Genomic DNA, 18,587 nt, shown 5'->3' on the forward strand with positions numbered 1-18,587 from the left:
AATATTTTCCCTAATTATATATGTATATTTGATTCTCATTTAAATAAATAAAATACCCATATAAGAATAAAGATCCAAAAGCTAGGCATGGTGATACATGCCTTTAATCCCAGCGCTTGGGAGGCAGGGGTAAGAGGATCACTGTGAGTTCAAGGCATGAGACTACATAGTGAATTTCAGGTCAGCATGGGCTAGAGTGAAACTCTACCTTGAAAAAACAAACAAAAAACTAAAATAAAATAAAAAGGAATAAAGATCCACTGGTATGACTGCAAGAAACTATAAAGTTAGTATTCTTACTATTCAATTATTTGGGTTATTTTTAAAATGAAAGCTAGAGATAAAGAAGACAGGTTCTTACAATGATAAAATGAATTTTATAATATTTAAGGACTGTTTGTCTGGAATTTTTAGTTATGACTTAATTATTGGTTTTATGCTTAAATTTTCTCTATCTTTTTCAGATGTTTCTAATAGCTGCCAAACAACCAAACTCAAAGCAAAGGAAGCTATCTAGTTAAAATTCTTATCTAAATGATAAGAAGTCTACCTAACTCTTATTATAAAAGTTAAACTTAACTTTAAATTGATTTACTTCTGAATTAACAAAGAAAGATCCTTTCACTGATGAATCAGTAAGTACAGTCGAAAGAGCATAGTTATAAGAATTAAAAACAGTCACTATGGTTATCATCATTGTCATCTTTCATTTAGAACAAATAAAATAAAAGCAATATTTCTAAGTAAATTAAACTGTAAACAATTTGTTAGATATTTGTAAGAAAGAAAAATCTAACTACAAGTATAAAATATTCCAGGAAATGATTTCTAACATAAATCACTTCTTACTATAGAATCAAATCGAATAACATACTATCATGAGAAAACGTTGATTAGAACTATATGCATCAAGAACTATATTATCTAACAACCTAGTTGAGCCAAGTTTGAAGTCCTGATTTACAATTTTATAAAGAAAAACTTGAGGTGCAAACATAAAGAATTAATCCCATTCATATTTTAGAAAAAAATATTAAACTATGTTGTACTGTTTACGATTCTATATTAGTGATAGTACTTTGCTAAGGAATTGAAATTTCTATAAAAACTGGAAATTTCTCTGATACAAAATGTAAGCCTAAAGTTTTCTACAAGTGTCTCAGGTATCCTAACCTATCTGCCATGTAAAATCAAGCAAATCAACAAGCACAAGGTATTCAAGAACTATAAGTAACTTACTTGCCACTGAGAAGTTGTTGAGGGGATAAGGTAAATCCACATCTTGAGGTTTCTCTTTATAGCCTATGAATGAGCCATCTGTCTTCAAAAGGAAGTATCTTGGCCTCCAGTTTTTTATATATTCTCCTACATGAGGAAAGCATGCATGTTAATGCTTTAAAAACTGAGCAGTCGCTTTTATGTGAAAAATAAATTATGGCACAATATATGTCCTACAACACTAGACTTCAAAATTTTAGTTAAGCAATTTTCTTTTAACTTAGCTTACAAAAGAAAATAAATAAACCTATAATTAAGATTGAATAAAAACCCAAACATGTTTTGTTTTTAATGATTTCATACTTTGATAATTCATTTGCACTATTATTACTTCAGAGAATCATTCATTTGAGTACGCATTTTGTTCAGTTCATTTTATCAGATGGTTGTTAGAGCATATTTTCAGCCATTTTAGAAAGCCTTGGTAAAATCATCCACACAGTATTCATGAATTTCAGTGAAAAACACTTAGAAATGTGAAAAATGCTTCTCTTTCATGTACCATTGACTAATGGTAGTTTTGTTTTTTTTTAAAAAAAGGAACAAAAGTTAATTTCTCTTTTTCTTTTTGGGACAGGGTTTCATTATTATGTAGCTCAGGCTGGCCTCAAACACTCAATCCTCTTGCCTTAGCCTTCTGAGTGCTGGAATATAGGGTAAGCTTTTATTGTTAAATCTTAACTATAACCTACTACTCATAGAAAATAGCCTTTTATACAATGCTATAAATAAGACAAGAAAATTAAGGAACATGGGTTGAAAACAATCAGAGCCATACAAAAGTTCACACATACACAACTAAAACCGTTAAGAACACATGGTAGATAAAGGGCCATGACATAGTAATTGACAAATGTATACTTTATTATATTTAATATGTGTATCTACTTATCCAAAACAACAGTATCTAATTTTAAGCGATATAGGTACTCCTTGACAAAAGGGCTGTATGGCAAGTCAGGCATGGTAGCTCACATCTATAATCCTAGCACTCTTAAGAGGCTGAGGTAGGATTGTTTCTACGAGTTCAAGGATGGCTTGGGCTACACAGTGAGGAATTGACAGAAAGGTAAGAAAAGGGAAGAGGTAGAAAAGGAAGGACGGAGGGAGGGAGGGAGGAAGGGAGGGAGGGAGGGAGGGAGGGAGGGAGGGAAGATGATCATCTGAGTTCAGTGTGGAGACACAGGCCTATTTAACCCTAGCACTAGGAAGGCATAGGCAAGAAGATCACATGTTAAAGGACAAGCTAGTGTATATAATAAGACTCTGTATCAAAAAGTAAAATGTATCTTCTTTTAAAAAGGAAAAAAAAAATGACAACACTAATTGCATTTCTACCAATCTCTTCTATGTCTAGCATAATAGAAAGAGCTGGATTGTCTTCCCTGCTACTAGCTTCAACCTAAGTAGTATGTTGTTTTGGTGGAAATATAAAGGGAAAAAATCTAATTTGAGTACACAGGCAATTGGGGGGGGGGAGACTATTCAAATAGTTATGAGTATAGTTATTTTATACTATACCAAAACTTAAGAAAAGCTTCTACATGAAACGTACAAGGTAATGCACTCTGCTATGAAAAAATCTACCAAACCGTACTGGATTCTGAATGACTCTTTTATTTTTGTTTCTACTTTTTTTTTATTTTTAGAGAGAGAAAGAAAAAATAATTGGCACACCAGGGCTTCAGACACTGAAATTGAACACCAGATGCTTTTGCCACCTAGTGGACATGTGCAACCTTGCACTTGCCTCACCTTTGTGTGTCTGGCTTACATCGGATCTGGAGAGACGGCTTAGAGGTTAAGACACTTGCCTGAATGAATCTGAGGATCAAACTTGGGGGCTAGGTTTTGAGCTGCAAACTCTACACTGAGCCATCACCTCAGCCCTAGAGTCATGTACACCATTTTTGACATCATACACTGGTCTCAAAGAAAATACTGATTTGCTCACTCATGCTAACATCCAGAGATTGATGAACTTTATATGGTTATATTTATCATTAACCAATTTCACCAAAAAAGAAAGCATTGTGAAGCTGTCAAATTCATGATGGTAAATATATTTCCCAACATTCTAATTTTTGATTTTTAGCTCAATTTTCACCATGTTCAGCAAATATTGCCAGTCTTTCTTCCTTGAAGTGATATATTCTAAGTATTCTAAGTGCCTAATTTAATGCCAACCTTTTTCTTTGGTGGGAAGTGGAGCTGGGTCTCAGATCCAGGCTCTCCTGGATCTTACAATGACAGTGATCCTCCTATCTCAGCTTCCAAACTGTTGTACTGAAGATATGAGCTACCACGCCAGGGTCTGTCTATCATTTTATTGGTTAATAACTTATTAAATGGATAATAATGAATTGTGTGTGTATGCATGTGAACATGAATAGATTTTTTATATATGTATAAATACATAAAAGATATTTCAGGACCAAAATAACCCAGATAGTTTCCTCATTTTTTTGGTTTGAAAAACCATGACTCTAGGACTGAGGTGATGGCTCAGTGGATAGTTTGCAGCTCAAAACCTCACCCCCAAGTTTGATCCTCAGAACCCACATTTAAATTAATGCTCTATTAGGAGATAGAATTTCCAGGAATCATGAGGTAAACATGGCAAAAAGTAGCAAAGTGAGGAAAAAAAACAAACAGCCTTAAAAGTTGCTCTATCTGCACACCATGGCAGGCAAGTGTCACATACAACAATGTAAACAGAATAATAAAAAAGAATATGTTCCTAACATTAACAACTGCATAAACAAATTTTGTAAAACGAAAATGCCTACACCCACAGCTACCATTTAAAAGCAAAGTGGCTCCTTTGATGATTGTCATTATTTCATTCTTTAATTTTTACATATATTCTAATCTTGCTCTAGTCCAGGCTGACCTGGAACTCATTATGTAGTCTCAGACTGGCCTCGAATTCAGGGTGGTCCTCCTAGCTCTGTGCCTCCCAAGTGCTGGGATTAAAGGTGTGCACTACCATGCCTAGCTCAGAAAACTTTTAAATATTCTATTTATTCACTTACTTACTTATTTACTTAAGAGAAAGAAAGGGAGGGAAAGGGAGATGGAGAGAATCGGGACATCAGACCCCATAGCCACTGCAAACCAACTCCAGACACATGTGCCACCTTGTGCATCTGGCTTTACGTGGGTTCTGAAAAATGGAACCTGTGTCTGTAGGCTTTGCAGGCAAGTGCCTTAACCATGAAGTCATCTCTCCAGCCCTATATAAAACTTTAAATTAGGCTGGAGAGATGGCTTAGTGGTTCAGTGCTTGCCTGTGAAGCCTAAGGACCACAGTTCGAGACTCGTTTCCCCAGGACCAACGTTAGGCAGATGCACAAGGGGTGCACATATATGGACTTCGTTTGCAGTGGCTGGAGGCCCTGGAGCACCCATTCTCTCTATTTCTCTCTATCTGCCTCTTTCTCTGTTGCTGTCAAAAAAAACCTTTAAATTGTTAGGTGTTAAATTTCCAATGATGTAATATCTAGATTCCAAATACCATTGCAACACAGTAACAGATTTATATTGGTATAACATGTAAGCTGCTCAAGCTAAAAAAATATATATATATATATATATATATATACACACACACACACACACACATATACACTAATCATACCAAGGATAAAACAAATTCACTTGAAAAACATAAAAGAAAAAAACAGGGGGCTGGAGAGATGGCTTAGCAGTTAAGCCATTTGCCTGCAAAGCCAAAGGACCTCAGTTGGATTCCCCAGGACCCACGTAAGACAGATGCACAAGATGATGCATGTGTATGGAGTTCATATGCAGTGGCTAGAAGCTCTGGCAGGCCCATTCTCTCTCTTTCTCCCTCTCTGCTTTTCTCTCTAATGCTCTCTCAAATAAATAAATATTTTTAAAAAAGATAAAAACATAGACTAAAAACCATTTATTTTTTTATTGAGCGCTTAAACGAATATACGCTAATTTGATCATATTCCCATCCCATTGTGTTCTTGTCCAGTTCTTCTTTTTAAATGGAACTAAATGCACTTATTAAGGAAATGTGTAATTTAAACAATAAAATTTTCATTTCTGGTTTCTCATTAACACATTAAGTATGCAAAAACCTTAAAATGATAGCTCTTTTAAATTAAATCTTCAAAATCTAAAGTATTTATGTGTTCTATAGTAGAACTTGTCAAAAAAACTCTTTGAGAACAAATATACTATGCATCTCTTAATAATACAGTATATCCAGATAGGAAAATACTAATTCATACTGATAAAAATGGAAAAGTCAGAAATGTTCTTCCTTATGAAAAGATAAGCATTATTCTTCAAAATATATTATTAGTAATTTTGAGCTGATTCATATAGTCAACAATTGTGTTAACATATAAAGTTAAAAATGGATCTCATGGCTGGAGAGGTGGCTCAGTAGTTAAAGCACCTGCCTGCAAAGGCTAACAATCTGGGTTCGATTCCCCAATACCAATGTAAAGTCAGATGTACAAAGTGGTGCATGTGTTTGGAGTTTGTTTACAGCACCTAAAGGCCCTGCAGTGCCCATTCTCCCTATCTATCTCTGCTTGCCAATAAATAATAAAAATATAAAAAGTAAAAATAAATGTAACTCAATTTTTAAAAAAATTCCTAACTCATTTCCTGTACATCATTTTCCATCTACAATATGAACATACTTATTAAAAAGGTATCAAGCATATTCACTTCTTTTTTAGAAATTTTTTACATAAATTTATTTACAAGCAGTGTGTGTGTATGTGTGTGCATGCGCATGCATGCATGCAACGGCTCACCAGGAACTCTTCCCTCCAAACTCAATGTATGCACCACTTTGTACATCTACCTTTACATGAGTGCTGGGGAATTCAACTGTGCACCCCCAAAAGGCTTTGCAAACAAGTACCTTTAACAACTGAGCCATCTTAACCTGACTTTTTAATTAATTTGTTATAAGTGCTAAGAACAGAGCAGAAGCCCTCCACATCTTTAAAAAACAAAAAAGGTCAAAGTTTCTGATTTCATGGAGCTTAGTCCAGTATTGTACCAGATTTCAGGTGTGCCCTAAACATCTGGAGAAAGAGGCTAAATGCCCTCCATCCCTTAAAAAGAATGCTTTCTTACAGGTTCCCACTAAAATTCTGAGGCAAAGTGTATGTAACAGCATAGTGTGGCCTAATTATTCCTTTTCTGATTCCAAAAATGGAATGAAAGGTTGTTTTACCTCTAAACAACTGTGCCTTAAAAAGAAAAGGAAACCTGAGCATGGTGGTATAGGCCTTTAATCCCAGCACTAGGGAGGCAGAGGTAGGAGGATCACTGTGAGTTCGAGGCCACCCTGAGACTACATAGTGAAGTCCAGGTGAGCCTGGGCTAGAGTAAGACCCTGCCTCCCCGCCAAAAAAAAATTTAACAGGTATGAATGAACAAAGGAGCAAGCTTTCTTGCTGCTTTACCAGACCCAGTATAGTGAGGAGTCTAGCCTAACAGAATGTAGAAAGCTACAGATTTTCATGGCATCCTGGCAGGACACTATATGGTGAGGACAATGTTCTACTTAGATAGAATTGCTTTTGTAGCCTAAAGGTCTTGCCCAGTTGGTCAAGGAGAAGGTAATGAATATCTTTGTTACTAGCCCAGTACTGAGGTGATAAAGAGTTCGGATAGCTTAATTTCTGAGATTTGACAAAAGTTCTCACTTTTAGGGTAAAGGGCTAAGTACACAGAACAAAGATATTACCCTGGTAATCAACATTTTTAAGATAAACTGCAATCAGTGAGCTACAATCTTATTTTTAAAAATAGTACCTGTATGTAAGGTCATAGACAATACATTAAAATCAAGTGACCTTGTACTTTTGTATTTATGACTATTAATTTTCAACTAACTTAGTTTGCTTGATAGAGACAAAGTACTGTCATATAATAAGCATGACATTTTTTCTATAGATATTAATATATATCCAAAATTTGTGATAACTCTCTTGATAAGCCTTCAATAAGCATTTCAAGCACAGCTGGATGAAATTTCCAACCTCTTCCCAACTTTCTGCCAACCCCAACAGATTCTTCTACTTCTTTTATACTTCTTTAGTTGGAGGTTACAGCTACTATGAAATCCAATATCAACATATTTCTACAGTTATGCTTTGCCTAATGAAAGAGATATTCTGAAAAACATGTCCATGAGCAATTCTGTCATTGAGCAAATATCACTGCACAAATCTAGAAGGTGCAGCCTACTACACATATAAGCTATATAGTGTGTATGTTTTTATACAGTCAACTGCTCCTACTGCTATGATGATCCAAACACTACAATTAAATCAAGGTCAAGAAGAAATAACACAGTAAAAACCAGGATAAACACAAGTTACACATGTGACTGGTGGCCAAATGCAGCATACTATTTTATAGTAATAATAAAGTGGAAAGAAGCCAATCTAAATGATGTTTTAAAATAGCATATAAAAAAACAGTAATATTAATTTGTTATCAAGTATTAAATGCTTGTGTATGACAAGCAACAGATTGGTTTATTCCAGAATCATAGTTGCAACATAATTATAATATTACTGGGCAAATGCTTGGTTTTAAGTGTTACTGAATTGAATCTGAGGTTTCATGCATGCTAGACAAGCACTTTGCCAACTGAGTCACATCCTCTGCCTTCACAATACTTTTTTTTTCTTTTTGATTTTTTTTGAGGTAGGGTCTCACTCTAGCCCAGGATGACCTGAAATTCACTATGTTGTCTCAGGCTGAACTTAAAATCATAGCAATCCTCTTACCTCTGCCTTCCGAGTGCTGGGATTAAAGGCATGTGCCACCACACCTAGCCATTAATACATCTTAGTTGCACAAGAATCATATGACATGTCACTTTTTAAAAAGTCAAAGTGCTTTTACATGTTTTATTCCCATTAAAAATATATTATTTAGATTTTCTGGCCTCTGTAAACTTAAATGTTTAGGTTATCTCTTTCTTTTCATTGACTCTTTCAAATATGATATTTCTTTGCCCTTTAGCAAATTACAAGTGTTAAATTCTATTGTAACATCTATGCAATAGTGCTGAACAATTGTCAACAACTAGCTTTTGCTGTATGTTAGCCTGAATAACTCTGAATTGAGTTACCTACAAACACAGCAAAGGTATTATGGGCTCCCATGTACTCATCATTTTAAGGTTGTGCTCAATGAGCATCACAGAGCAAAGAATGTGCCTTTTCAAACATGTTTTAAAAAATTGAGAAAGTAAGCTTATCATAGTAATTAAAAAATATTAATGTTGAGGGCTGGAGAAATGGCATAGTAGTTAAGGTGATTGCCTGTGAAGCCTAAGGATTCACGTTTTACTCTCCAGGTCCCACATAAGCCAGACTCAAAGTGATGAAAGTGCACAAGGTTGCATGTGCAGCTCAAGGTGTCACACATGTCTGGAGTTCAATTTTGTGGCTAGAGGCCTGGCATGCAAATTCTCAATATCTCTCTCCCTCTCTCTCCCTCTCTCCCTCTCTCCCTCTCTCCCTCTCTCCCTCTCTCCCTCCCTCCCTCCCCCCCCCCCCTCACTCTGTTGGGCTTGCCTCAAAAAAAAAATTAACGTACACAAGAGGTAAGAATACAGAATGGATGACACATATTCTAACTCAATCAGTTTTAAGACTAAAAAGCAGCTATAAAGAATAAAACACAGAAGATAATAAGGTGAGAACTTTTAATTGGAAATGAAATTTGGCATGGTGGTGCATACCTAGAGTACCAGCTATTCTGTAAACTGAGGCAAAATGTTTCTTTGAGCCCAGAAATTTGAAACCAGCCTGGGCAACACAGTGAGATCCCCTCACCAAGAAGGGGAAAAGTTTTCAAAAGGAAAATTTCTTTACTCATTCTTACTGAAGTATGTTTAGGCTATCACTTGCCTTTGAGTCCTTCAAATATGTTATTTCTTTGTCCTTGAACAAATAAATGCTAAATTCTATTATAGCACCTATACTGTGTCTTTGGATACAGCCAAGTACCATTCCTTGGCATTTCAAACAGCTTCCTATATACCTTGAGAAAAGGGTATTCAATAATATTTATTGCTTTCACTGTGGCAGAAGGGACTTGGGAGATACCAACACATGATTTCTCAACATTTTATGAAAGAATTCTAGTTTGTTGTTATGCTGATCCCGGGTGGGGGGTGGCGGGAGGGGATGCACACACTCCTGGAGAAGTTTGTCTGTTCTGGGACTGGTCAATCTCATCACTGCAATTGGCCAGCCACATGGAAATTGTTTACAATTCTGGTGATTGTATGTTGTATTTCCAAGATGTCTTAAAAGCCTTCCAGATGTACCCATATTCCTCTGCTTTTCCATATGTTCCTTCATGATTATTTTGAGAAGTATATTATAGTCAAGAAATTCTGCTTCCACTGCATAATGCATGAACTTTTCATTTTTATATTAAGTAGAGTTTTCATGTCTATTTCCTAAAGAAGGCTGGAGTTCATGTTTTTCTTTGAAGCTGAATAATGATGAAAAAAATTCTATGCACTGAATACCACAAGATGTTAGAAAGCCAACTTGTTTAAGACCTCAATGGGGCTGGTCTGCCAGTACTTTATTTGCATTATAATTTTCTTTTGTTTTCCAGAAAATGCGTAATTACCATCTACCTTTCTGGTATTTGTTTCACAATATTCTGTTAATTGGATAATCAAATCCTTGTTCTTATTGTTTTTAAGAAACATTGCACTTTAAATCAAAATGTGATTCTTGAAAAACATTCTTTTAAAAACAATAATATCCTAACAGAATTAAAGTATTAAATTTTACTCTGCGAGAAAAGCAAGATGGGTGCTGGGGGTAGAAAACACCCAAAACATGCACACAAACTAGCCAACAGAAAATAGCATCCAGGAAACTTAATGAAGAATAAAGCATGAGATTAGCTTGCACGTAAGTATAGAAATGTTGTGGAGAATTACTTAGACTGTAGTCAGCTTCCTGCTAGGTTAAATGTGAACTAAATTATTACTTTGCTTGCATTTACGCCCTTGTAGATTGTAGAAGCAAAACTTTCTTTTTCTACTTTCTAGCAGAAATTCTCTATTTTCTACACCATGCAACATTTAAACATGAAGTTATTTTTGCACTATTTAAGCCATGTTAAATGAATATTAAAGTACTGCAAAGAAATGAAACCATTTAAAAATATGATTCCATTCAAAAATTTAAGTTCATTGTAAGTACTTTAAATTCTAGCATACCATCTTTCTAAATATTTAAGTCTATACAGCATCCTATATTTATAAAAATTATAGTAAATAATCTTAAAAATATATAAATATGGAGGCAATGGTATTCACAATACAAAGATACTAACCATGTACATTTGGCACCTACCACAGAGAAGGCTGGTAATAACCACTAACAGAATGAATGAATAAAGAAGCAAACAAAAAAAAATAGACAAAGAAATCTAACACTCCTCTTACAGGGCTACACTTAATGTCAAGAGAAATCACACTACAACGCAAAGCTGTATAGCTCATTCAAATTTTGGTTATCTCACCATGGAAGCATTAAGAGTTAGAAGAGGCTTTTGACAAGTCAATGAATTCTCAGGTGGTTCAACACACTCATACCATCCCCATATTAAAATTACTGCTTTATACAATAAAATTTAGTTAAAAGAATAAGACTTTATCTTAGATTCTGACCAATGAATCTCTCCTATAATAAATATACCATAGCCAAGAATTTTAAAATGACATTACATCAAGTCCATGAACTCTATTAGACTAAAGATAAATCCATATCTTCATAATCTTTTCTTCCTGCCTCTGTTTTCCTTAGACAATAACAGAAAACTTTAAGGTCCTCAGCCATATCCAATTCTTGGACTTTTCTCCAAGAGACTTCTTCATAGTAATAATGAGAGATAGGCCCTGCAGGATGCTCACTGCACAGGCAGGCACAAGGAGACTGAGGAACAGCTAGTAGATGACAGAGAGATCTAAATATACAGACAATGTTCTTCCACAATGAAGCAGCATCACAGTGGCTGAGAGCACACACTGAAGCCAAATTTCCAGAGTCCAATGCCAATGCAGTCATTCACTAAGTATGTGAGGGGAAGACAAGCATCTCCCTTAATCTATCTGTGCCTCAGCTTTTCTTCTGGAAAATGGGGACAACAGTAATGGAGACATAAATTAATACTGATAAAGCACACAAAACACCACTAAAGAATTACCCAATCATTTGTTAGAAGAGTACAGCATCTCATGGTATGGCAAAAGAGGATTAATGGGTGCTTAATATGTATAAAAGAGTGCATAAAAGGAAATAAAGTATTTTTTCAAAAGTTGATTTTATTAATTCCATTTGTCTAAATTAACAGCATTCCACATTAGCCAAGTAAAGAAGGTACTAGGGGTTTTTCTGGATAAAACTTCAATTTTTATTACTCACTTTACTTAGTCTGATTTTCATCTGCCATTAATATTAAAAATAATGAAATGCAGCTGAGCATGTGGCTCAGCAATAGAGCACTTGCCTGGCATGTAAAAAGCTCTAAGATCAATTCCTAGTACTGCCAAAAAAAAAAAAAAAAAAGAATGAATGAATTGCTTGTCATTTACACAATTAGACTTATCTAGTTAAAAATGACAATACCCTCATAAAAATCCTCTTTCTTAATTGAACATCTAGGGAGAAAATATAAAACACTAACCTAAGTTTACTAAACATTTTAATCTTTGGCTCAAATTAATTCATGAAAATAACTATATATATAAACACAAAACAAAAGCAAAGAGCACCTGTCTCGCTCATTTTTACTGAATGAGATGAACATCATTTGATGTCACTCTGAATTCTGAGATGTGTTAAACCACACATCGTTATGCAAATACAATAGTGTATTTCAACTGCTGACATATTTGTAAGCACAACATATCCAGTGAAATTATCTGATACATTATTTAGATATGATTGTGTTTACATTTGTAAAATGAGGAAATACATGTTTTCAATGAATGTGCATGTGCATATATAACCAAATGAAGGAATGGAAATAATTCATTTTTTAAATATTTTATTTTTATTTATTAATTTATTTGACAGAGAAAGAGTGAGAGAGAGTAAAACGATGAGCCCCTCCAGCCACTGCAAAGAACTCCGGATGTATGCAATCTCTTGTGCATCTGTGCATCTGGCTAATGTAGGTCCTGGGGAATTGAACCTGGGTGCTTTTGCTTTGCAGGCAAAGGCCTTAACCACTAAGCCAACCTTCAGCTATTTTTAATACTAGAATATCTAGTACGTAAAACACATCCAAGTAAAATCATCCAAGGTAGGGAATTTTCTTATTCTCTTAATATACTCATCTATGTGACAATTTGTAGCCAATCATCTGTTAACAATTTCTCAGGAAATAACTGATTGTGTTTAAATGTTGTTATCAAAAGTATGCAGATACATTTAAAACTTTTAAAAGAACAAAAAATGATACAAAAAAAGGAAAGCACAAAGCAAACACAACTCAATTATGAAAATAAACCTATTTACTACCCCAAACAAGTTTACAGATCAGATAAATAACAGAAAAGCTGTTTCTCAATGTTCAAAATGAATTTACTTACCTTGGCCCTCTGAGGGCAGTATTACCTAACATACAGCCAGAAATTTGGGGGAGGGGGGAACAGCACTTTTTACCACTTAAAAAGAAAACTGGAACAGATAAAAAATAAGTAATATAAATGAATCTGTACTATGTAAATATTATGATGTTCTCTGAAAAATAGTTTTTTTTTTAATTACAGGTAATCAGAACCTGCAATCATTCAGTAAGGACACGATAACAATATTAATCCCAAAATTTTTTCTTAAAGGCAGAAAATAGTCAATGGGTTCATTTGTTACAAAATACTTGTTTATTACTAAAGCATAACACAAAAGGAAAATTGTTTGATGGAGATCAAAGCACATACTTATTTTTCATAACTGATTCTCAAAGTATAAAATATCTACTTCCCAGATCAGGTCAATACACTTTGGATTTTTTCTTTCTTTTCCTCAAAAAGTACATATGGAGGGGGGGGACTTTGCAATTCACTTGTCAGCTACTTATCAATTACTAAAACAAAAATTTAATCTTGTATAATCTAGTGACATGACATCTTTTATTTAGCAACATAAAAGGTGCTAATACTTCTGTTAGAATTTAATGTCTAAATGGTGACTTCTACGCGTAGAGATACTACTAACACTTAAAAAATTAAAAAAAAAAATTAAAAAAAACAGCAGCAGCAGCCAGGCATAGTGATGCACGCCTTTAATCCCAGAACTCCGGAGGCAGAGGTGGGGAGATCTCCATGAGTTCAAGGCCACCCTGAGACTACAGAGTAAATTCCAGTTCAGCCTGGGATAGAGTGAGACCCTGCCTCAAGAAAAACCAAAAATAAAATAAAATACAAAGAGAGATGAAAGCTAGCTTAAAAGCAATACACTTTATCCCCTATGATGGAAGGTCAAATTATAATAACCAGATAAACAGCAAATTTACTTTTCTATAGCAGATGCAACTTAGGAGAAATGAGTATTTAGATTTTATAATTACTTTTAAGAACAGTTCTTGCTTTAACAACCTAAGGTATAAGTCTCACTTGAGAGGTAGGTCATTATCTAACTAAAAAGGCTTTTATGTTACTAGAAGTAAATAGTTTTATTCTTTTTAAACATATGATGTCATGAATATTTTAAGGTCAAAGAAAAAAAAATAAATTCCAAATTCTTTTTCACTGAAACAAATAGTACAATGAGCTACCTTTTATCACGAACACAGCAAATGCAGAGAGGGAGAAAAGGTCAATTGATTAAATTCTTTTAACAGACACACACAGACACACACATACACACACATAATATGCTTTAATGTATTCTCAGAAAGATGCCAGGAAACAACAGCTGTTGTTCCACACGCTTTCCCTTAAAAGTACACAATGATGAACTTTGATGCTGTGTTCTAGTCTCAAACAAATAAGTAACTTGCTTAGCCAAAAAAAAAAAAAAAAAAAAGTACATGAAATGCTTCATGGTTGATGCTTTTCCCACTTTGTATCTTAATCGTCTTCTGTTCTTAAAAGTGCTACCAAGTTTACCAACATCTTTAATCAGATTTCTTGAGACTAAAAACACATTAACAATTTTAAGCCAAAACATTTTGCAAGATGCCTTTAAGAACATGTCAGACAGTGAGATACTCTTCTGTTTTCAACATACTGGCCAATATTTTTTAAAATTACTATTCATACAAGATTTTTCTGAGGCATAGTTCAAATATATCCATTAAAGCTACACATTTTTAAAGGTCTTCTTTAGTTATCCTGAAAATACACTTAGTATACTTTAAATAATTTGTTTAAATGTCTTCATTTTATTTTTTAATTGTTTCAAGGCCATGGACACTCTCATGAAAAAGTTAGACGATAACATCTAACTCTATATTAATATTGGCTGACATATGTCACATGTGTTATAAACAAAAATATCCTTAAATGAAATTATCACTGCAAAATGTGGTATAGTGTAACAAAATTTCCTCTTTGAACCTCAAATAGAAATCCTTAGTCATTGTACCTAGTCCTATGACACACTCTTTGGTACTGAGGAAAACAGCCCTGCCAGGTACAACATCACTTGATTGACTCATCATCCAAAATTACTGAGTCATATCTGTTAACATAATGAATGCTTAATACAAATACAAATCTGAAAAGTACAACCTTAACATGCACCAGCTACATCTGTATGGGATAACCATACTCTACTGAATTTATTAACTAGGTAGAGTCAGCTAAAGCTATTCCTTTTTATTCCTCCAAGAAAGCACTTCTGCTCATCATAGCACTTTCATCTGTAGGGGAGTTTAAACAGTTTTTTTTGTCTATAAGGTAAAGAGTACTGACAATAAAATAATGCTTTAAGATATCTTGAGGAGATGAAACATTACTTTCAGTATTGTTTTTTCAGCATAATTATTCTAGCTTAAGTATTTTCCAAACGAAACAAAACTTACTTTCAAAATAATGTGAGATTAACATTACATTAAAAAGGATGGACACAATTCTTCAGTAATCTCATGTAGTATTTTTTTTATAGGATAAAACAGAAAAATACCAGAGAATAGTCTCTCGAACTATATTTCTAAAATATTTACATTAAATATCTTTCTGCATATTCTCTTTAATCAATTTCTCTCCACATTTGTCAAACAATCATAAGTTATTAAACACTGGATTCCAAGAAAAAAAATGCTTTTATCTATGACCATTTTTTTAAAATGGAACTTTGTATACTCACTTTCCATTAGAGGATTACGTAACTACTCCAAGTGCAATGTCTACTGCCCTCTAGACTTTCACAAATAAATAACAAGACAAGTATTGTTAACCACTCCTGCTGAATTTCCTCCAATATTGTCAATGTACTATCTCACGTCAATAAATTCATGCTCAATAATTTAAGTGACTTTGGTAAGCTCACTCATTCTTTGAAGTGGTATTAAAATATGGTCCACGTGATTTCAAAGACACTACACCTTTACTGTTCAGCCACTTTACTACATCTACTCACTATTACGACTTGGTAAGGGACTCTATAGACATAAGAAAATACTTAATATTGCATGGATAGGCAAGTTTACTTTATTCAAGCTGGCTTTAGGTCAGGTGCCCATTAACATACTGGTCACTGGCAAGCCATTCTCACTTTAACAAAATACTCTACTTGAAATATTATATTGCTTGCCCTAAACTTAACAGGGATATCAGGGATGACTATAATCCTATAAATATATGGGCATAATTCCTCATTTTACAAATGAAAGAAAGTAAAAAACACATGAGGCAAAGGGGATGTCCAAAGTTGTTGATGGTTCGCTACGCTTTTCAGCTGAGTTAAGAGATGTTACAGAAATGGACGGTGAGGAAATTTTTCTAAAAGACCTGACTTGGCTTCTTTACAAAGATTAGAAAATAATCTTTTCAGAAAGACAATATTCTGACCATAAGCTGTCAGCAATATTGGCTTTGCAACCATACTTTATGCATTGTTACCTGATAATTGTACAAAAATGAAGGCTTAAGTCTTTCAGGATAGCATAAATTTACCAAAACTCAAAGCAATAATCTTATTCTACCCACATTTTCATTTTAATATTTTAAAGTAGCAAAAAGAAAAAAATTAAAACTCAGGGCTTCTCTTTTTACTTTCTAGTCATTCAACATTAACATTGTATTTGGTTCTGAGATTTAACAAATATTTGAGGAGTTCTATGAAATAGCTTTGAAAATCTTCCCCTAACATCACTATTTCTTCTCAGTTAAGACAAAAGTAATAAAACAGACTTTAACTAAATGTATTTACTATATGTAATATGTATATGTTAATATTAAGAGTATTTTAGATATACCAAATCTTTAACACTAATAATAAAAATGGACCAGAAGGAAATAACACAATCAAGCCATCAATTCTTGATGAAAATGTATGTCATTCATAGCCTCAGAAACAAGAGAAAGAGTATTAACCTAAAAGGCTAGGTTACTATATAACTTTGTTCTATGACTGGGAACTTCAAAGTATTACAGAACTACTGAGCAAAAAATTTGTATTCTCTTAAATCACCCTAGAGGTAAGCTATACATCAAATCAATCCACTTTCAAATGATAGTACTGACCGGTAAAGTGGCAATGGAAATAGTAAGAGGATGGCAATTTAAATGATTGATTACTTAATCAAAAGCTCATGTTACCAGTTAGCAACTCACTCCTAACATTAACCAAATAAGTTAGCTACCATCTATATAGAGAAATAAGAAAGTTTGTATTGCCATTCAAAGAAGTTGCTTTCTAAATGTGGACATGAACAAGGGACAGAAGAGGAAGTATTAAACCCCTAAACTAATTAACGAAATAAGGGGAGGGGGACATGCAGGAAAACAATGATAATTAGTATGTACCCTTGGTTAACCAAATCCACACATATATTCATTCTGTATATGCACAAACATCAGCAGCATCATAAACCGTCTCCAGTTCTAGCCATTATTCAGTTCGACATCTGCACATGTTTATGCGTCTCTCCAAACAACCTCTTGAACACCCTGCTGGAGCTGTCATTTTTTTCTTCTCCCTATCTGGCAGATGGCAAGTCAACAATCGGCATCAACAGCAGCCGAGTATCTCCCCCTTCATCCTAACCCCCCCCAAACAGACACAATAATAACTTCTTTGTGCTTCCCTACAATGCAGCTGCTTAAACCATTTCGCTACAAGGCTGCTTTGCCTTAATAAAAAAAATCCCTTCTGTCAAGTCTAAAAAGCAGCATAATGTTAAGCAAGCTAAAGCCACAGCACAGCTGCAAACGGGCAGACACATTGACAGCTCCTCCCTTAACAAAGCCCTGTGAATTGAAGGGGGTTCATCTGAGGCTCACACAGTAATTAGTATAAAAAAGTCCGACAGCCTCTATTATGCTAAGGGAAAAAAAAAACTGGACAGAACTGGGCTGCTGTTTTGCGTCAAGAGTTCTGCTGTAGAGTAGATAAATCATGTTGGGTTTTTTCCTCTCTTTTTAAAGACAGTAATAAGGAGGATGAGAGAAGCTAATTTGAAAACTTGGACACAGTAATTGTACCATATGGTGAGCATTTATCCTTTCTGAAATGTGCGCTAACAGTCACTTACATGCACACTGCTTTGTTTTACAGTTGTTATTCTCTCTACCATATTCATAAAATGGATTTGAATATCTGATACTCAAGAGAAGTTGTGTGTAATTAGCAACAGAACTGCCTAGGTTTAATTTATTGGCCTTGCATTGCAATCTAGTAAAACACAAAACAAAATTAAACAATGTATCTACTTTGTACAGTGTTTTTTTTAACTTACCACAATAAAAATTAATGAACACAGGCTCATTGAAGGGTTTCTAAATTGTTAATATTTTGAAATTTCTGGCAAAATAAACTATGACTGTAGATGAAATTTCTACAGAACAATTTCAAACAGACTATCACCATGAGAATGCATTTCATTAAGATCATCTATTTGATTTCACTGAAGCATTTGTAACTCTTACAAATATAGATCAGTAAACCTAGAGGAAGCACTTTTTGGAATGTGCCCTAAAAGTTTTGAAGAAATTCTAAATTATTAAACAACTATCAAGTGTGTTGCTAGGCAGGAATAAGGCTATAATATACAGAAGCCTTCACCCTTATTACCAAAACTAAACACAAATT

The 18,587-nt window shown here is 34.2% G+C and overlaps 1 protein-coding gene across 5 annotated transcripts in view; it reads right to left on the reverse strand.

The window, feature by feature from the left end:
• Akt3 (AKT serine/threonine kinase 3) overlaps positions 1–18,587 on the reverse strand; it is a 286,122-nt gene that overhangs the window by 141,199 nt on the left and 126,336 nt on the right. For all 5 annotated transcript variants that reach the window (XM_045151039.1, XM_045151059.1, XM_045151030.1 and 2 more), the window contains one exon: positions 1,240–1,365. In XM_045151039.1, the coding sequence (XP_045006974.1) occupies positions 1,240–1,365 (126 nt within the window). The remainder of the gene's footprint in view (positions 1–1,239; positions 1,366–18,587) is intronic.

Source organism: Jaculus jaculus, chromosome 1 (genome assembly GCF_020740685.1).
Source record: "Jaculus jaculus isolate mJacJac1 chromosome 1, mJacJac1.mat.Y.cur, whole genome shotgun sequence".
NCBI classification, from domain to species: Eukaryota; Metazoa; Chordata; class Mammalia; order Rodentia; family Dipodidae; genus Jaculus; species Jaculus jaculus.